Source organism: Helicoverpa armigera, chromosome 23 (genome assembly GCF_030705265.1).
Source record: "Helicoverpa armigera isolate CAAS_96S chromosome 23, ASM3070526v1, whole genome shotgun sequence".
Classification (NCBI taxonomy): Eukaryota; Metazoa; Arthropoda; class Insecta; order Lepidoptera; family Noctuidae; genus Helicoverpa; species Helicoverpa armigera.
The window spans coordinates 10197770-10219968 of NC_087142.1; the positions used below are offsets into that span (position 1 = coordinate 10197770).

Below are 22199 nucleotides of genomic sequence, written 5' to 3' on the forward strand. Positions count from 1 at the left end.
CAATAATCCCCCGTACCTAGTTTTTTTCGCTTTATCCGAATCTCGGGCAGTATGATCCATAACGAGGCCTGGACATCTAATAAAAGACACTACATTTGCTCAGAGGAAGAAATACAAATTATTAATATTATTGGAGTTACCTTTCTACAACAATATTCCCTACACTATAATTAACATTCCAATAAGTATTACTATTTGGTTTATTTCCTTTTACCGCAATAACAGTATGACATCCCTGAACGAGCAAGCGGTCAGTTTTAGGTCAGTAGAAGTCGTTAAGGGAATTTTCTTTCATGTTTAATTAAAATCTGTGTGAAATTGATCGATATTATAATAATAATAATAAGCCAAAACCGTCATAAGTTGCCCGATCAAAGAGTTATTTTTAATCATAATCATAATCATCGTTTATTTGTTTTACTACTCTTGCAGTGTTTTTCTGAACTTTTCTAATTTGGAAAGTCCTAATGACCGGTAATTTATAACAATGTGCTTGTTTCTGATATTATAGTACTTGAATTCGCCTATTTTTAATAGTACCTTTCTGATACTAAACAGTGGCGAGCAGCCCCACACTATAACATTTTCGCCTCCTACGTTTGAGAACTTTCTTGGTGTACCTACTTTTGTTCCATAACATGTTTTGGAGGTGACTAAAATCAATTATTTTTTTTAGAATTCATCAAATCCCTTTGTTTTTTCTGATAAAATTGACATTTTCCAATACTTGTTCAGAGCAACTTTCACCTTTGATAGAAAACACCAACTACAGTATGGACATGCGGTGCTTTTCCCAAAGTAACATCTCCCGATACACATGCACTACAGGTTTTCCTGACCCGGCTGTCATCTTAAAGTTCTGCAGACACAATTTTCGTCCTTTTAGCATCAGATGACTCTAAAAAAAACAGTACGGTATAATGTGTATGTATATCCTTATAACACCACTGTTAAAGTCTCATTGCGGACAAGTTTTCCTTGGCGTCGGTTTTCAATTATTATCTAATTTGTGTTCTCGTAAATATTTTACTCACTTAAAAAATTTAGTATGGCGACTACTTCAATCTTTCTTTTTTTCTTAACTCGGCTTTTACTGTCTTTAATTAGCTGACCAGCCAAGTATCCGCTACAAAAGTTAGTGTTCACTTCCCATAGAGCGTTAAATCGTCAAAGTAAATATTTTTGTCCTTAATTTAAAGAACACAATGTAATGTTTGTTTTAATAATAATTACATTACATTTTATACCGTGGTTAAGCTCATGTCAGTACCATAACTATTTATTTCACTACGAGTCACGGGGTGTCTTTAATTATGTGACCACGACTGTATTTGGAGCATGTGAGCCATAACATTCCTGCCATTGCTGTCATGACTTGAAACAACACAATCGTGTCCAGAACACCCAATATGTTCTGCGTGCTTACGAGTCATTGACAAAATATCATATAATTAACTGAAACTGTTGTTGATATTTATTGCCGTTCCCTTCACTCTCACACTAACATGGACTTGGTCCTATTGTTATAATTATAGGCACTCTAGTAAGAGTTGAATGTGAGCGGATATCTAGTAGTTATTTACCTTTGTTGCGCTTGCGGCGCGGGCGGGTGCGCGGGCGGCGGCGTAGGACACACGTCGCCGCACGCCACGCGCCGCATCACTTCTGAAACAACCAACACAACAGCTTACTAATCTTATCTACGTTAGATAGAAATGGGCTCGGGAAGCCATAGGTACAACATTTGTGTCAAAATTGGGGACGCAGGGAATATTATCAGTACCTTAAAAGCTATTTTGTCATATTACACGTTACTTATAAATTGAAATTTCAACAATATCCGACTTCAATATATCTAAGGATCGAGCGGCATTTGGTGTCCTTTGTTGCACATTAACATAAATCCTTAATTGAGCAATTATAGCGAAGTTTAAATTGTTTCTAGGCATGAATAGGTAATGTATTTCATTACAATTTAATGACACAGGTATTAAGTGCTATTCATAGTTGCACTGTAATGGTTGTCTGAATGCTACTGCCCACATCGGCCGACAGCGGCCGCGTGAGTACGACACACAGGTTTATCTCGCACCGCAATTCAATAATGCACTATGTTAGAGCGCACTATTTCTATAACAGACAGTGCTTATACAAATTAGAATAAAACTCAAACTTGAAAATACCCTTTAGAATTTCTTAATGATGACAATTATTATGTGCCTTATTACATCTAGTCATCTACTTTAAACCGCACCTACATAACTTTAACAGCGTTACATAAGTTTTCTTATCTGAATCTAAAGCGCCTACTGACCTGATATAATGGCTCACTAACCTTTAATAAACCTATCACACAAAACCTACGTAGTTACAATGTTACATATCAGAAACAACAAACTCTTCAATATCATGAATAAATTCATGAAGCATCTACAGTTAATGTAAACACACGTTTAACGTGTTTAGCTTGTAAAGCCGACGTCAGGTAAAAGCGAGAGGTGCGCTGTCTACTCGTAAATCATTTATGTTTACTACGCATGCGTACCAGATCATCATCATCTCATTGTAGATTACACCCTAATGCAATATATCGTGTATTGAACCGGCGGACCTCTTCTGTAGCCGGAAAATGCAGTTTATAACAATTATCGCAGAACTTATTAAAACTACTCACTTTAGCATTAGAAAATTAATATCAACATAACAGTCAACTCCCTCAGATAAACTTTATCTCGTGAAAATGCATCAGATATTTAATATTTTTACCCGTAGCTAGTGAAGTAATAAATGTCTCTCTGTTGGTATGATACCTCGCAGTAGGAGCTTCCAAAAAATGTGTGAAACTGTCGGCGAAATATTACCGGTTTTGCGCGAAGCGTGTAGTTAGTCCGTAGGAATTAGGGCATCTAAACTATCGCAGCCGTGGTTATCATAGCCTCAGGCTGAAAATACAGTATGTTTGTGTGTCAGTGGGTACGGCGGCTCGGCAGAAAGGCGTGAAACCCGACGCGGCTCGAGTGCGGCCCGAAATACTCGCACCGGGAATGGCCGCGCCGCTGTGCGCACGCGCCGGTTTCGCAACAAGCTTTCAGCTGATGCCACCGAGTAATCGCAACAACACGCACTTGTTCTCCAATGTGGACGTTTTCTTTTATTTCAGAAATAGATGTTAGACTACATCTGTCATATTGTGACAGGCTTGAGTAATCTCAACGCTCTGGTCGTAATGAATGCGGGTCAGTTATATATTATGAGGTAGACTACGAAAGTTTGGGAAAATAGGATTTTCAAATAATTGACAGGTTTTATACCTTGCATTCAAAAAAGATCTCTTACAAAGCAGTGTGTTGTTGTGTTAACTCAATTGTCCTTAAAATTAACCGATGGCCAGAAAAAAATATTTTTTCCACAAAATCCATGGCCGTCGTGAATCACGCGCACCGCATTCAAACGTGATGACACTCACAGTATGACATAATTCAGGAACACTTCAGGTTCACGCTTACGCAACAGCGAGACTGCACTGCATAGTAAGTGAGAAGATATACCTCAACTACGGAGCCAATAAAAACAGAACAAATCTCGTTAATTCGAGCGGTGTTCAACAAGAATGTAATGTTGTCATCGATGCGACCCGCGGTTCGCGTGGGAGGAGAATTAGCTACATATTTAACATTCTTGGAAAAGGCGGAGGACACCCAATTGATGTGCGTTTTCGGCAGCATGACGCGAAAATTAAGCACATAGGTATGGTTAAGGACTCACATTGGATTATTGTTTCAGTTAATTAACTGAGGTTATCTGTGGTAAAGGCCTTTGTCCAATTCAAAGAGCTCTCAATCCAATCCAAACTCATGCTGAAATGACGCTGGTGTCTTATGTATAGTGTAGGTACCTATAGGTTACTGCGTCCACTCTATGGGTTTCTTCTGATTAGTTACCTAACATAAGCAAGACCACTTTCTTAAGTAAGTATAATAAACTGCCCGCGAGACATATGGACTTGTCAAACAAATATTTTAATTTGGTCTAGATGATATTGAGTGAACATTCTGAGCATGTTTACACAGCGATCCCGAGTGAGCGCGCGTTGGCGTCGTTCTCACAATAATTTACTCTGCGTGACGGATAATGACGGCTCAACACTTTCGCTGTTAACTCGCCGCGTTCGTGCACATTCTGTTCAAGGAAGCGAATCCATTCAGCTAATCAGCAAACTCATTACCAAACAGATTTAATATACTGAATCTGTGTATCTACCGAGAAGGTATTTACTTACCTAATACATATTCACTGTACATTGAGTAGCAAAATATCTGTGTAAGAATCGCAGCTCACAACAGTGCATCGCGTAGTTGTGTCGCGGTGGCAGTCTGCCAGTCAAACATAAGGAAGAAATCTTGCATAAAAATTGGCGAGAGTTTAGTACAAAACTGCTATAAATAACGCACGTTACGATACACAACGCGAAGATGCGAGTAAGATTTATGAGATACGAATCACAACAATACGGAGTGAGTCATAAGAACTGCCGACTGGCGGCTATAAACTGCTGATACCGAACCCTTCACTTTTAAGGCAGATGCTACATTTAGCAAGATTATTGTGATTGCCATAATATCTATATATTTGTTTATTGTTATTGGCTTCCTTTTCAGCGGCTCTGAGAATGATTTGTTTTGTCTTCGACTTAATTGGGAAGACGTTAATCATGAAGAACCTATCCAAGAGAGACGACTTTGAAATTCTTAGTCCCAAATAGAGTATTTACAACACTATCCAACATCCTATTAAACGTCATAAGGTAACATTACAAAACTCTGCTTCCTACTTTCTTATGGTCAGTAGGTAGAGAGAGTTAGTCGTTCGCATTAGTATATATCCTGTAAGTATCCCTGTTCAATCTGCGACCCCGCATGCGGAAGTAAGGGCTTTGAAGATCGTGTTAGATCAGCTTTTAGTATCCAAATAAGTATGAAGTCATTCACTTCTTCTCTTCTTCCGAAAGAATATCGCTTTTTGCCTTTAATTTTTACAAACCCTTGATGAATTTAACTCCAGTACCTAAGAAACTTCTGATTCATTCCTAAAATGGTAGGTAAGTCATTGTTTGCAAATTGTGATTTTTCATCAAATTACGCCTGATCGCAGTCCTTATAAGGAAAATATAGAAACAAAGAACAATAAAAGCTGAAAAACCCGCTAGGCTAAGGAAGGAGGAAAATTATGAGTTCAATAAAATCATGACCTTACTCATTAGGTACCTACTCTTTACTTAAATAAATGACTGGTAATCCCACGTTCGATTCGCGACATCTCAAAAGACTTGACCATAAATGGAGTCTAGTTTAAAATACAGAAGTCAGTAAAAGCCGCACTCAATGAAACAAATATAGAAGTGATGAGAACGGAAATATGAAGGAGGTTATTAACAAGGCACTAATATAATAATTACTCATAGCCACTGAGTTTCCTCAACAGCTCAGTCATCGGCACCGCGAAAACGACGGCAGGCCACAAGAGTTTGATAGATAGCCGAAATAGTCACCTACACGTTGCGGTTCTTATTAACCGCAAACACCGCAGAATCAGACAAATAAAATGTTTTTATAAGTAATTCAAAATATCTAAGTACCTACTTAAAACTCTTAATTTACCTACAATAATCCTTCCTTTTATGTTTTAAGTTCCGCGAGAAAAACCTTTAATCAAGCGTCGCTAGTCTGATAATATCTAGTAAAATTCCTTATGAGTGATTTTTAATTTGGTTTAATTTTAAAAGAAGTCGCATTTATTTTATTACTCACATCTTCAATCTGTTTCTGCAAAATGAACCGCATTATTCACAATAAGGTTCATTTGTAATTGGTTATTGTTTAGTTACAGTAACATTACATTAATTTCCCAATTGGCCAGTGTGAAGCGTATCGCGCCTTGTCTCCCTGAGTCATCGTTACCTACATTCGGCGCGGGCGCAGCGGGTGTTTACTGCGTGTGACGTCACGCGGGCCCTGGCGCGGGGCCAGGCTACGTCACGCGCGCTAGTCAACTGTGCCATGTGCGCGCACGCACTTCTTCTTAACAGTTCATTTACTTGTGATTACAGGTTCTTGGCATTGCTGTAACAGGTGGCGCAAAGTTTTTCTTTAAAACAATTCCAGGCGAGTGTCGTATGTGGCGCCACCTGGCTCCTCGTGAATGAGCTCCGGCGCTAGCGTGGTGGACTGCCAACAGTTCATTATCATGTCTGCTGTCCCTTTTCATGTTTTCGATTGACTTGATTTATGTTTTGTTTTGTTTTTGTCGCACTTAATTGTGACTGTTCACGGGCTAGCGATGCTCGTACTATCGTACCTACTACGTACATTGTACCGTGTATTGGTCGCTGAACTTGGGACCGATGACTTGTATGAGTTCAAACACTGAATCATGAAATTCTGAAAAAATATTCTACACATCAACATCATTACAAACAGCTGGTACTTACAAAGAATCAATTACATCACCAATTACAAGCCTGCAGTACATTTTAACGACATAAATAAATAATTACAAACTTGGAGTTTTTATATTTTCGCTTTCCAAAATTTGAGTGAAGTCGGTTTAACAACTAGCTATTAATTTGAGATCGGCATAAAGGGAATGCTAATAGCTGCCATGTAGGGCAGGCGGAGCCGCGGGCGTGAATCATATCGCGCGTAGGAGCGCTCCGGACCAACGCGAACTTATTTATGACCGTTTTGGAAACGAATTGCGAACCGTTGACCAAAACAAACGATATGCTCTTGTAGCTTTACATAATATTAACTATCTGACATCCGACAGTTTATGGTCAGCTAACATTATTGGCTATCTTAGCAGTTTAGACGATTAAGCTTTTAGGCGTATTTTATTGGAGATAGGCTCGCTGGATTGAGATGCCGACTGGAAATGTTGTCATGCACGGATGTAAATAATGTCTATTGCATATCGGAATATCTACTGTTCGTAGATGTGTGTAGTCGGAAAAGGAGAAAATGCCTTTTGAGACTTTTAGGAATTTAGCTGTTAAGAATGACATGATCTCTAATGAATTAAATCCACTACAAAAGGATATGTTGATGCATTAAGCATTCGATGAAGAAAGAGAAGTTTAGAGGAAGGATCATAAAAATACCTGAACGGACCACGCCGCACATTTTTGGTGTGTTAATAATTAATGTGGAAACGATTAGGTGTAGTCCATAACAAGGGTCTTTATTAGATATAGGCTCTATAATTACATATATTAATTCCAAAAATATTATTAACTGTAACCTTAGCAACATTTGTTCAACTATATTCTTTGTGTGAGTAACTTATTGAAATAACGCCTACTGAAAAACAGCCAATAAACTGTACCTTTCAGTTTGAAGTTTTCATTACAGTTAACCCTGAGAGGTATCGCAATCTGACAAACAATGCGATCACCTCGACATCTCCGAAACCGGAGTGATAACAGAAAGCACCTCGGCGCTGTTGACACAACGGTGCGAGAGATGCTCAGACGCACCACTGTTTGACACTTGCCGTATAAGGACTAGCGCACAGGGAGCTTCCTGCGGTAAGTGACACCGCACACAGACTGATTGGCTGCGCACACATGACACAGATACTGTAATGAAGCAATCAGCGGACCGAGGAGAAGAGAAAGATGTGACTCCATGACATAAGTGATAAAATTTACACCTTACTTTCTTTCATAGAATACATTCACATGAGTCTAGTGAGGTTGACATTTATTTAACACATTGGTAACAAATGACAATCGGCTTTAATTGTTAACCTTCCTATGACGGAAATCGACAGCTATGTACCAACTCACACTGTGATTTAATCACTTATCTATCATCTCATCATATGATAGTTATTTTAAGTTAATTGTATAATCAAGTTCTGACGTACTATTTCCTCTTTGATTAGATATTTCCTAGATAATTTATAAGTTAAAAAAGATATTATCCTAATTGTATGGAAAAGGTAGGTGTGAAGATAACAGAGGTAGGTAAAGTGCATCTAAACTACATAGGTAAAATGAAACTTACATTGAAGATGAATTAAATAACCCTAACCAAATTATTTTCACTTAATAATAGCTTAAGTTTCGGAAGTCCGCAATTTATGTATATTACCTTTATCAGCATTCTAGATTCTGAATAAATAAAACTGTGTAACATTATGAATTATTTATAAAAATAAATAAGTGTTAGTTGCGCGGTTAAAATTAACTATTTACTGAGTTAACAGAGAGTGATAAAGTTCGGAATCAATAGACTCGCGCGTATCGTCGCGCGTGATAACACTCGCAGAGAGATAACGAAGCCACCGGGTTACTTTAACTGACACAACGCACTTCTAATTAACTGATAACAACTAAAGTGTTTATTGAGAACATCAACACCATAATTAGTTTGACTACTTTTATTCATGATTTTACAACACAACGTAATGTAAACTATGGTAATGTTCAATATCCGACTTAATTTACTGACTGTCATTTTAATTTTCAGTATTAGTTTCAGTGGCATAATTTTTGTTTCAAACACATTTCTGTTTAGAAAATACAATGGTAAATTCTAGAGTGCGTTTAATTAATAAAGACGATTATTTTATTTTCTTTCAGGATTCAACAATAAACACTTTAATACCTTAATTTCCTTGAATGAAAACTTGTAAGATAAAAGCACAGGTATTTACCTCCGCCCTCGGGCAACATTTGTGACATCCAAATCCTTTATATTGTGCACTAATATCACAAAACTGTTAATTGATAACGCGTGCGCGCGCGCATGTCCGGCGTGTTCGCGCGGGCGGCGGAGGTCGCGAGTCGCGCGGCTCCCGAGTCGCGAGTCGCGCACTGCGCCGAGCTGCGCCCGCGCCGCTCTAATCTAAATACAGACAACGCGGCCCCAACCAAAATCGCTCGTATTACTTTCGGTTTCCATACGGCCTAAATTTAGAGGCCGCTCGCTACAGAAATAAAAACGTTTTTTACGTGTTTTTAGACGGGAACAGAGAGCGTTTTTGCAGTGGCTGGTGTTGTGCCAGCTCGGCGGCGCGCGCGCCTCGCGAAACCCGAGATTCGTGCCATATTTGGCAACCGCTCGCGCGATCACAAACGCTTTTGGGTATTTAGTTTCGGCGCGGCCCGGCTGGCAGCGGCCCCGTCCGCCCGATGCGCGCGCGCTGCTAATTTCAGCCGCTTCCGTTGCGTTATAATCGCTCACTGATCGGGGATGCATTACCTGCCGGCGACTGCCTGCCATATATGGTATTCTCTTACAGGGACGTCACCCCGACCGGCGCACGCGCATGACTCAGCCCGCTCCAGACAGCTTCGCGATATAGACATTCTGGATGCTAGTCTGTACTTGTTTATGTATTAGGTTGGACTGAATTGCAGATGTAAAATGAGGTGATTAGCACACATTCGTTATTTTCATCTCCTCAACCTCAATTCCAATAAATCTGTATCATACGTCGGATGCGCACGCGTACACATTACTCAGTTTTTCGCAATTCGAGAGTACGAGTGATGTGGTTTATTTATCAATACGACCGAATTATCATTTAACTGCCACAATCATGAAACTATTCAGCCTCTAGTCGTCGGTGTTGTGAAATATTTCGAGCATCTCATTTGGTTTCAGCATTTGAACAAAAACACATTTTCGGTGTTTTGTAAAAATGTAGGTATGTGACACGAATTTAATTGATTGACCAAGAAACATACCGTGAGTGACAAACCGTATTCGAAGAAGTCACACAAGGAAATAATTACAATGGCTATTGTTAATAACGAGAAAACAAAACAACGTTTCAGTATTTTTTTCATGAGTAGGTAACAGCGCGTCAGCTGCACAATTTGTACAAAAATTATTTGGCGTGGCGGAGAATTTCGGCTGTCAAGATCGGTAGTAACAAAAAGTTTTGGAGTAATTATTTTTATTTTGGGGTTACATAATTTGTTCTCTCTATTAGTTATCTCAATTACACAAAGTAATCGATCTTTGTTGAAAAATAATTTTAGTTCAGCGATGGTACAGACGGATTGTGGTACGGCCATAAATTATGTAAGCATTTCAGAAGTATGGAGTAAATGTTTATTTTAAATCGAAACGTACTGTTTTTATTGGAAGAGCGGAAGCGAGGAGCCATGATTGGCATCACTTCAAGCTGCTCGCCAGTCGGTGTTCAATCCGAACATTCCGCCGAAATACAACATAAATATTATTTTAATCGTGAGAAAAACCGATTCTAGCTTTTGCTCATTTACACGTTATTCCGACTGTTTTATGTCGATGAAATATTCTCCGGAGTTCGTATGCTCATTGCTATAACGTCAGAGAACGATTTATTTTGGATAAATAAATAACATTACATATTGAGAAGACAGTTTCCTCAAAAAATACTTATGTACCTACTTAATTTAATTATCTTGGTCTTCTGAAAAGCAATTGCACGGGTCAAAAGCTCATAAAGTTGGGGATTTGGAAATCATCCTTTTTAAAGTAAGTTAGCTGGCGAAATTACTTGATTTCACATAGTTTTGAGTGATGGCTTTTTACTCAGATAGTTTCTAATTTTATGATAATTTTTTTGAGATGACGGCAGACAGAAAAGTATGGAAGGAGAACATTTGCTGCGCCAATCCCAAATAAAATTGGGATAAGGATAATACATGAAAATGATGACGAGTTTGTAAGATTATTGTAAATATTTATGTAAATAAAGTTGAACACCGTACGTCGACATGTCGAGCGTCATGATTGCGAGCATACGGGGGACGCTCGTAATCATGGGGTCACGACTACAACCTAACATCCTCAGCTCACAACATAAAAAAGTAAAACCTTAGGATCAACTTATCTGGATATTAATTAATACACTTACCTAGATAGTATCTTTACTGAAATGAATGGTATAATGGTGGCCGGTGGTCGCAGGCGGCTGTCGCCCACAGTTCGCTAACTGACCTAATTCCGCCACTAGGAGCCACTCTCGCATTTAGGTGTCAATTATTTTAATTAAGCGCATACATATTAATGAGCTGTCATGAATAATAAATAATTGCAGCCTTTTATGAGGAAATTCATACTGCAGGATCTCAGCGAGCTGACAGTTTGATCTATCGCTAGTAATTGACTTGTTATACGAGTGAAGATTAATGTGTAATCGTATCAATATAATTTCGAGTAGGTACTGTAATATTGAGCAACTCACTAATAAATTCATTATATTACAAACATTTCAATCGTAAGAGCCATAAAGAAGACCGTAAAATGTACACTAGAAGCAAACAAATCGTATTCCTTGCAAAAATAATCTCGTTGAGATAAATCTCATTGCATCGTTATTGCGCTATAAAAATTGTAAATAGATACGTAATAGCGAGTGCAGGCCTTTCACTGTGCGGGCGCGGGCGCACACCCCCGCGTGTCTCACCGCGCACAGCCACGCAAGCACAAATAGCTTTTGTAATATCATAATGTGTAATCAAATGCTGTGAGATCGCGCCGGTGCATCCGACACGGGCGACATTTGCACTGCGGCTGATATCTAACGCGACAATAATAAACGTGTTGAGACAAACATTGCTTCTGAGCCTCCATTACTGCAAAATGTTATTATAACACAGCTATATATTTAGTCACGAGCCAGTTATTTTGGCGTCTCACTGCTTACTGGTAACTCACATTCGAAACTATTTTCACTTATTCTATTCCTATTTTAAGATGACGGCGCCGAATACCTATCTGTTGGAATGATCAGTGCTCTTGTACTCGAGCTTGTCATAGAATTAGGATGATTGGTGAATAATCTCTCAATTGCGAAAAAAAAGGCACTTGCATCCCACATGAAGTCCGTCACGACAATTTAACAATACTTCATTGAATGTCGCCAATTATAGCGATGTTGGTTATTGATCGGCGCCCACGCGGGCCCATCGGTCCCCGAACCCGGCGTGACAAATGTGCGACCTCTCTGACTGATGATGATCGACCATTCAATTAATTGATATTATTGGCCGGCTCTATTCTATTGTTTTCTATTAGGTATGATTTACTGGTTCTTGTCAAAGGTTTCATTGTGATTTAATTAATTGGAAAGGCCTATATGTATGACATACGGTCTGAGTGGCAATTTTATGTAAAGATAGATGAAAGCTACAGTCTATACTCCTACTTAAGTGTATGCGCTTTTGAAAATCTACAAACTGGATTTTACGGGCTGTCTTTTGACGTTCGAAAAGTGCTGATTTTAATTTGAATATAACTATTTTCAGTTGCATTGAGATGCCGTAGTTAACCTATACATTTTAGCAGGTTTGTCGATTAAACCTATTGTTTGTATGTATTGGTTTAATATTTGGAAAATAGAATAGTCAAAATACCATAAAGTTCCCTAATACCATAATAGTAAAAGTTAATAAGCCATAATAGTTCGCTATATTCCTTATAAAATTCATATAAATGAACTCTACTATATTTTTCTGTTAATATCATAACCATCCACTAGTTTTTACACACCTATAATTATGAGTTTCTACTTTTACTTCAGTGTTATTTATTTACTGCCTAGCCTGTCATTTATTTTCTGCAATTCGGCGAATCTCCTAGACATAAAAATATCTGACTCCCACGCGGGAAAATTTGAGTGCGGTATTGTTTCCCACCGCAAACGCACACAGACGCACTAATGTCCGCCTACGCACACAACCGTAACAATTATTTGTGTAATTCGCACATCATGATTCAGGGGAAATTCCCTACTGAAAGATTTCAGTTTTTTAACCTTTTGTATTATAAAAGGTCCATATATGTGTATCATGTATTAAAGTTCTGGAGTTTCCTCACTGTAAATTGAGATCATTAATTAATAAAGTGGCATATGCTCCTACTTACCGTCTCACAATAACAAAACTCCTCTGGTGTAGGTTACAAGAGTTAGGGCAGTGCTCGCGTAGGTGACAGACAGCACATCAAAACGTCAACCAACTGACGAGGTAAAACATCCAACTATCGTATGAAGAGCCATATTTGCCCAAAAGCGGCTGCTATCAGATTACCAGATGCCAGCGACGGCTGATGGCTTCCTACGTGATGGACTTGCGACGTAGCCCCTCCATCATTAGCGGGCACGCGTTGCCCAAAACCCTGGCCCACGCCACACTACCGCAAAAACGTATGCCTTATTAGTAGTATTATAACGATATGTGGGCTAATGTATAATGTAGGCTCGGCTAAGTATATGCGCTGTTAGTTATTGTTTCTTGTAGGAGTGCCTTTAACTTGCTGCCGTTAAATATCGAACATCTTTGCTAACTAGTCTAGAAGACGCTGACAATAGCAGAGCTGCGTATGACCATAATTAAAAATTCTAAGATAAAGAAGCCCTTCTGAAATCATTTTTTATACATATAAATACGCTAAATAGAAAAGTAAAAAGGTAATTTTAAAATTGACACAATTTATGATACTTGACAAAAGCTTCCAAATATAATCATGCATTGTCATTCAAACTGAACGTGAACCTAAGTTGTAAGTATAATATATTGGTTGGTCTTGGTACAAAGACCTCAATCAGTTAAAATACTTATCTGCTTCAAAATTGAGTTGCAAGATTTCGTCCTTAGTTAGTGCTCAAATAACTCCTCAACTTTAAAAAGGTACTTACTTAGGTACATTATACTCGATCTTAACATAAACCATTACATATATTATGTACAGGTACTTACTATGTACAATATTGTACAATTGTACATATTTGTGTATTGTTTGTTTTGTGTGAGCTTCCTCAGCACGCTCAAGGGCTGTTGTCGCGTAATATCTGGCAGACCCCCAAATACACTCATTTCATATATTTTATGAAGCGAATAATACCTCAATGATCATGTCGCTGCGACATCCATTTAAAAATAAGAGTTATTTCCTATTCTTTCATCTGTTTCAACATATTTAAATAGAATTGTAGTAAGGTCAGCGACAGACTGAATTTATTACAAACATTATTTACACGACATCTTACCAGGGTTTCAGCTTTCATGTATTTCATTCCTTTTCATCTATTATGGTCATTATTACAACAAAATTCCCGTAAACACAATCGAAGTACAGATGCTTATAAGTACCTACCTACGCACTGACGTGTCATAATCAGTTCAATCTTCCATGTGGGAAATATGAATAAGCGCCGACTATTTTCCCGAAACAAAGGACCAATGCTACCAACGACGTATTTAGTATTACAGAACGCATTGTTTGATTATAAATATTAATATTTGTCTTTGTAGTCGAGTGCATCGAGGCAAACATCTCCAATTTTCCAACGATTTCATAAAGACATTCTGACTTTGTCTTAATGCGCTATAATTTATTTAAATAACCCGCCATCGCCATCGCAGATCGATGAAAACGCCATATTGGCGCGATCCGGCCTGCGCGTACGCAGCTCCGGCCAAAACCAGGAACCAATAAATATAAATACATTTTAGTTGTTGCCCCAAAAGGCCCAGCGGCCTCGTCGTTATTTCCTTAAAGCACTTAAACCGAGCACAGAATAGGGCTGTGTTATTTACCGAATATCGTATCTTGACGCTTTCGTTGTTCCGAATAAGCGGCGCGATTGTCAACCAATATGGAATGTTTATGAAAGCATTCCGCTTCAGACTCAATTACCTGTTTCGATGGTGGATTCGATGGCGTTGTGTGTTTTATTGAAAGCTGATTTCGGGCAACCTTGTTAAAGTTAAAGGAAAGTAAACACGTAAGACACATTATTAGAGCAGATTTAAATGAGACACAATAATTACTTAGGAACATCACGACTCTCAACAGGTGATCAAGGAAGTTACAAAAGGAAGAATATGCAACTGTGGAAATAGTTGTAATATGTACAATGGAATAAGTTGCACACCGCTAGGACAGCCCTGCTGCTGCACCTGGGCGGCATTGTCGCCTCGGTTATTGTTCACATCGACACCATCTTCGGAGTGTTGTTCATTAGTGCGACACTCACATTGACCCTCAGTGGTGAATTTTATATTTCAACTAGCTTCTGCCAGCGGTTTCACCCGCATCCCGTGGGAACTACTTCCCGTACCGGGATAAAAAGTATAGCCTATAGCCTTCCTCGATAAATGGGCTATCTAACACTGAAAGAAGTTTTCTAATCGCCATCTCCGGCGGTCATTAGCGCGACCTGCTTGTGACACTGCTTACATAGATGAGGAAGTAGAAGATGAAGAATCTCCAAATACCATCTGTTTTTTATGTCATAAGTAATTATGCACTGACACTGAGAGAATTTGTTATGCATATAAGTAATATGTTTGCACTTCGATGGTTTGATTGGCATAACAGACAGTTTTATAAATTAACTATTTTTTTTAGCGTAGGTACCGCAGAGTCTAGTAAAGATACAAATCTGTGGTATACTCAGTCCATAATAAGATATTGACTGAACCAACGCTTCACACAAGCAGGCACGAAAATCAACAATCTCCCGCGTTATAGGAACAGTGACTCAATTCGGATTCTATTATTATCTGAAACCGTCCGACTTGTAAACACTGCTTATTGTAATCGCTATATTTTAGGGAGAATTACACAAAGGCATCTTAACAACGGTGTTAGTATAAGACATAACGAGTAAATACATAGGAAAGAAGTTCAACTAAGTAAGTAAATAGTTACCTATATGAAATCGTACTGTACTTGAATGTCATGACGTGAATTAAAGGTGTAATTTTCTAGCATTTGATCAGATGCCAATGAAACTTTTAGTTATATGGATCATAACTGAAAAATAGGTATTGGGCTTAGCTTTTGACATCGACTGCTCGAAATGAAAAGCTGTACTTGTCCTGTGACATTAAAATTACTCAAACAAAATGTTACAAGTGCAAGATATCAGATGTCACGCCAGTCACTAGTGTCTAATGTTAAGTGTTCTGCAGCGGTGCGTGGGCGCATACCTGCCGAGTGCCGCGTATTATGCGCTCAACTCAACCACTAAGTAAAGGAAATCATTTCCATGCTAATACATCGCCTGCAGATAAACCTATGTAGTACAGACCCAACTACACGATACTTTAGATCGGTTACACAACAGTGACGTCACTTGGAGAAATAGGATTTGTTTTGTTAGAGATTGCCAACTCAACCTGGTAAGTCAATAGCAATTGCATACGAGTTTCATTGGAAACACCAAAAAACACTGTTTATATCTTGCATAAATGTGAAAATTTTTGTTCAATCGAGATACTATTTGCAAAGCGGCGACAACAAGTCTCGGAGCTCATGTTAGCTTTAGTAAGATCTAAGTACTTAGCGGATAATATAATAGAGTCAGGTCTTGATAATGAATAGGTATATAAAAGAACATAAATTATCGCCTCACCCAGGCGTCCGTCAGTAAAACAATCAGACCCTATCATTACACTGATCCAAGTAAAAAAATCAATTTGTCAGCAGTTATAGGCGGAGATCAAGTGCCTCGCCATAATGTGTGCACCGACATTACCGAGCCAAACGTGTGTTTTTATTGTGTTTATTGTAATAATTATGCGGAGCGCACGTGGGAAGCACCCACGGCGTTATGAATCACATCGCGCACAGATATGGCGCGGTATAAATAATATTGAGCAAAAACAACGACGGATTGATTAGTTGATAATGCGACTCAGTAAAATGTGTTAATGTTTAGTAATGAGCTGTTGTCTGCACTATATATTGCTTGACGGGTGACACCGATAGATAACGTATTCACTTGATTAACTCGCCAGTGGGCGACGGGCGGGTTAACGTCTTGTAAAACCGACAAGTCTTGGAACTGTCAGTACTCAGTACGAGAGCTGAGTCAATATCATTGAGACCGCGTTACATTAAGTGTTTGTCTTTAAGCCGGAATTAAGTAACCATACTGTACATTGCCAGTAATCATAACTAAAGCACGTTGAAGAGAAAATAAATATTCTGCGTTTACATACATCGTTCTTAAGCATGAAATTATAGTCTTCTAGCTTACTCGCCTGTATCGCAATTTTATTTTATGATGAGCATTATGAATAAAATATAAATAAAATGCACTCACTTTCTCCATCAGCCGCACAATAACTGCTCAAATATTATTTAATTAAAATACCTGAAATTCCAACTGCATTGTTGCGTTAATGTTAAGCTCGCATTGTACAAGTAGTACTCAAACCCACTAAGTAAGTACCCATTACATCCATGCGGCAGTCTCATTACAGTCACTTGCGCATCGCCCACGCTTACACCTAATTATTCTATGGATTTTCCTTAGCTTTCCATTTACGTACATGCATTACCATCTGTTATCATTAATAGATAATAGACCGGTGTTAATCTGTATAATAATTTTATAATTTTAGTAGCTGCATGCTAGTTAAGGGAACATAGCGTAAAATAGCGTTAGTACTTAGCAAGTGCATGACACGATAGTATTTTCTATTCTTATTGTTAAGTAGGTAAGTAAGGATGTCAACTTATTTATCAGCAGTATTTAACACCATACATTCACTTTTGTGACATGTGTAGAAATATCAAATGTGTATAACTACCGATACCAGAGTTTTGAGTTACCTCTCGTATGCATAACAGATACTTACTTAGGTATCTGTATTTAAAAAAATAAAAGTTGTGTTCAGTAAAATACTTATCTAAATTGTCAAGTCCTAACGCTCGTTACAAAATAGTAATACTAGTTCGTTCATCATCTATGCATGATTTAGCTATGAATATTTTACGCAAATCTAACTATGCAGCGGTATCTCGGCAATCTTAATGGCGACCGGACTGTTGCGAGTTATGTGTCCGTCGCGTCGGTGCAGCCGACACTCGCTACATCCCTACGGTTCCACTTACCTGAGAGTCGATGCTGATCATTATAATCAATTTGAGTGAAATGGTTTTGAGGAGCGAAGTAGTAACCCAAGATGAGCTCAGTCTTGTGTGTCAATGCGGATTGTCGTGAGATAAAAGTAAAGCAAGGCTGTGATGGATAGATAGCTTGAATGATAACGAGCGTCCGCTTACTCAGAAAAATGGAAGTGACAACACTGGGACCCCAAAGAGATTGAAATGGATAAACATAAGGTAGGTTGAAAATAGACTGACTGTAAATGCTGTAGGCCTAACAACACTATCCAAAATGGTAACGTTAAAGTTTTTTTTTAAAAAACAATCGCTAGTTTTACGGCTATCCATCAATATGATAAATCGATGATGTTACTTGCCCAATTTGCTATAGTTAGCTGTCTCCCACGCAGGCGGAGCCGCGTGCAAAACTATAAATATGGCATATTTTGATGACATTTCTTCAAAAGGCTACGCAACCACCTGACAATATTGACATACTATTACGAGTTAGGAACTAACGCCTATTTTGGATTTAAATGATATTTTGCTTGATATATCGCTCATGTTGCTAATTAGATGGATAGCATAAGAAGAGGCTTACTTATGATTAGATGGCATAAGTAGGTACCTATTTAGTAAGAGGATAATATTTTATAGGTTCGTTACATGTTACATTTAATGAAGAAAAAAACGCTGATGCGGAGGAATGAGAATCATGTTGTCTCCAAAGCGTAGAGCATAAATACAGATTGATATACCTGTAGAGGAAGAAGACGGCCAAAGAAACGATCCATGGATTATGTGGCAGTCTGGATGACACTACCTACCTAATGTGATGCCGTCAGACAGAGAAGTATGGAAGAGGAAGATGTGAGTATGAGACATTGAGATAAGGACAGAAGAATTATGTATGAACTCGACGCGAAATATTTAGAACTAGCTCGGCTAGAAACGGTTCCTTATAACTTTGCATATTATGGTCGATATCTAACATCTTACTGCTTAGTATGTCCATTCTTAATCCAGAAACAGTAATAATCATAATTGTTTAGCTAATACTTACCTGATAAATCACGACTAATGATCGGTGAATTTAATGTTTAAACCGGAGAACTGTCTAGTCTGTTATTGATTGATACTACCTAGTACTTTATTAAATAGAGCTGGCGACGTAAAGATATGCAAATGAAGTGCATAACCTTGCAGTTGGGATGACTGCAGCTCAAGGAGCTACTGCCTAATGCAGCAGTAATTGTGTTGCAGTGGGAGGTGAACATGGATGCAACTATGCCGTTACACAAGTACCTACAAGTATGCCACTTATCTTAGGTATGGTAATGTTTGTGCATATTCTTAGACGACAAAGTTTTAACAACTTTCTAAGAACAATTTTTAGAAATTACATGGCCGTTGGTGGTGATAACTAAGTTGCATAAAGAGTATAGAAATCTGATTGGTGCCCAATTGGTGCTTGATGTTCAATAAGCAGCAAATATTACATACATGAGGTATATCTTTTGAGTCTCTGCATACGGTTTTAAACTATCTTAAGTAAGACCTACGCTTCGTAAGTCGTTATCGAAAATACAGGGTTACTTGTAAGTAGTGCGCTGAGTGCGCATCCTTTCATGAGGTGATAGTAAGTATAGGCCAATATGGACAAATTTGACCATGGGATACACTGGGCAAAAGTTAACCCGTTTCAAGATAATCGAATTTCAAGATCTTTTCTTAACAAGTCATCTGGTACACGTATACATTTTTATTATTAGTTAAAAATCGCGTTTTTGTGGATTTTTGTGTGTTAAGTATGTGTTATGATCTATGCTTAGGTATTGTCGGTGGAAGAGTCAAGAGTTATATGCAGGTACCTACATATTATCTACGAAATAAGAATACCTACATGTGGAAAGCAATAAAAGTATTGAGTATTGAGTAAACGTATTAATTGTATTTGTTAGTAAGTAACTAACTAAAATCTCGGTAAACGTGTTCTTGCGTACGAAAGAGAAAAGGAAAATGTTATAATTAGTGATCAAACGCACGTATGATACCTACGTAAATCCCTATAGTTGTCTAAACATAGAGCAGGTAAACGAGGACGCAAACAAATCTGTACTTATTTATTACTAGCTTTCCGCCCACGGCTTCGCCCGCGTGGAATTCGGTTATAGGTACTGCGGTGTAAATCACAACTATAAGAAAACTTCTCATTCCCACGGAAAAATCTAAGAAGCGCGATGTAACGCTGGATACGATTAGTTGTTAAACCAAAACTGAATGGTACACTATATTATACGTTTTCCCTTGTGGAGCAAAAACATGCAGATTTTGGGCACTGGAAACCCGGGAACACGCTACATAGAGCATAGGGATTAATTATCGTATCATTTAGCTTCTAAATTTACATGTTTATATTCGTTTGCAATATATTACCTTGTTTTAAACGACACACAGCGCCATCTACAATCCATCCATCAAGCAAACAATATTTTTGTTTTCGCTCGGGAATATATACAGTAGAATTCATATATAACGACTTCGCTTATAACAACTAATCGGTTTTAGCGACGATAATCTTTACTCAAGTTAGGTTTCGTATATAGGTACTAAGACAATATAACCGTTTAGTGCGACTCCGGTTTAAGCGACCAACTGCTTATAGCGACCAATATTTATTATAATACGTCCGGTTAAAACGACACACGCGCAATGTTTTGTTTACCTACGCACTCGCACCCCCGCCCCGCGTTCGTATCGTTTAAACCTTCCCTGGACCTCTACAAACATTCTAAAACCAAAATAAGCCAAATCGGTCTAGCCATTCCGGAGTTTTAGTCAGACTAACGAACAGCAATTCATTTTTATATATAAGAAGACTAGCTGACCCAACAAACTTCGTATCGTTTAAACCTTCCCTGGACCTCTACGAACATTTTAAAACCAAAATAAGCCAAATCGGTCCAGCCATTCTCGAGTTTTAGTGAGACTAACGAACATCAATTCATTTTTATATATAAGAAGATAATAATATGTATTCGTAAGTTATGTATGTATGTACAAGTTAAGTTATGTACTTAAGAAATAATCCGTCCGTTTTGTGCGTCGTCCGGTTAGTACGACATAGTATCGTCGGTCCCTTGAAGGTCGTTATATCCGGATTCTACTGTATTTTTTTCGGGATAAAAAGTACCCTATTATTTAATCCGGACTTCTAACTTTACGTCTGCAAAATTTCAAAGCAATCGGTTCAGTAGATACGGCGTGAAAGCGGAACAAACAAACAAACAAACAAACAAACAAACTCACTTTCCGATTTATAATATTAGTAAGGATTTACCTATACTTACAATTTACCTATTTAAGTATATATGCGTATTCTTTGTTATTTAAACTATGTCTTATAAGCATACGAAATTCGTACTTAATTTTCACTTATCTAAGTCATTTCCTAATACCTACAGCCATAAAATAGCTTACATATTTGATTACTAGGTACGGTAGGTCGTTACTTATCTCTATCGTAGGTATGTTGGTATATCAAATCTAGAAGAACCTAAATCTACCTAAGTATCTTCTATTCGTATCCAATATCCAATTTTCAACAAAAGTATCTATGCTGTCTTGAGTTATAGCAGCTGCAGAGCATGTTGACAAAAACAAACAACAAGAAAAGCCAAGCCTTGGCTTGTCGTTTTCCAGCGTTTTATAAGGCAGAGTAATCTTACTACTTGCTTAATTTAATTTCTGTATGAAATGTTTTTTATGTACCTACACTTACGTTTAACGAAGCTCCCGTCAGCACTCCTCAGTCCACACATCAGAATCCAACACAGCATGCGACTCCCATCAGCACAGTATTCACACAATCACTTGACAGTTAATTGCTCACGATTAGCTATTATTTATTGGGCACAAAATTATCCTCACAACACAATAATATTACCAAATCAAAACAATCCTAACTGCTAACGACACGACATTCTAAACTGAAATGAAATGCGCGCGAAATATCCGCGAGTGAGGCAAGTCAAGCACAGGGCAGGCAAAGGCACGCATCATACTGCCAGTGAGGCTGTACGCTAGTGGGTCACCGCCCACCGCAAGCAATGAGATCATAAAGCTGCTTCGAATATCATTTACACTTAACTCGGTGCAGCTAACGCGTATCGCCTCCCTCGCCCAGTATTTACATAATTATGCCAATACTCAGGCACTTACTTTTTGCTAAGTAGGCAGGTACAACTTATAGATTTAACCGTGAGAAACTATGGTAGGTGTAAAGCTCTTGTAACTTAG

At 38.3% G+C, this 22199-nt stretch overlaps 1 protein-coding gene across 3 annotated transcripts in view; it reads right to left on the reverse strand.

The window, feature by feature from the left end:
- LOC110378670 (uncharacterized) overlaps positions 1 to 21968 on the reverse strand; it is a 25150-nt gene extending 3182 nt beyond the window's left edge. The window contains exons 1-2 of one of the 3 annotated variants that reach the window (XM_049837690.2): positions 21682 to 21968; positions 1584 to 1665 (exon numbers count right to left, since the gene is read on the reverse strand). In XM_049837690.2, the coding sequence (XP_049693647.2) occupies positions 1584 to 1665; positions 21682 to 21739 (140 nt within the window). In that variant the 5' untranslated portion in view covers positions 21740 to 21968. Of the gene's footprint in view, positions 1 to 1583; positions 1666 to 8666; positions 9224 to 21681 lie in introns of those variants that run through there. The other 2 variants (XM_049837691.2, XM_021338032.3) reach the window with 2 other exon arrangements.
- Positions 21969 to 22199: the final 231 nt, after the last annotated feature.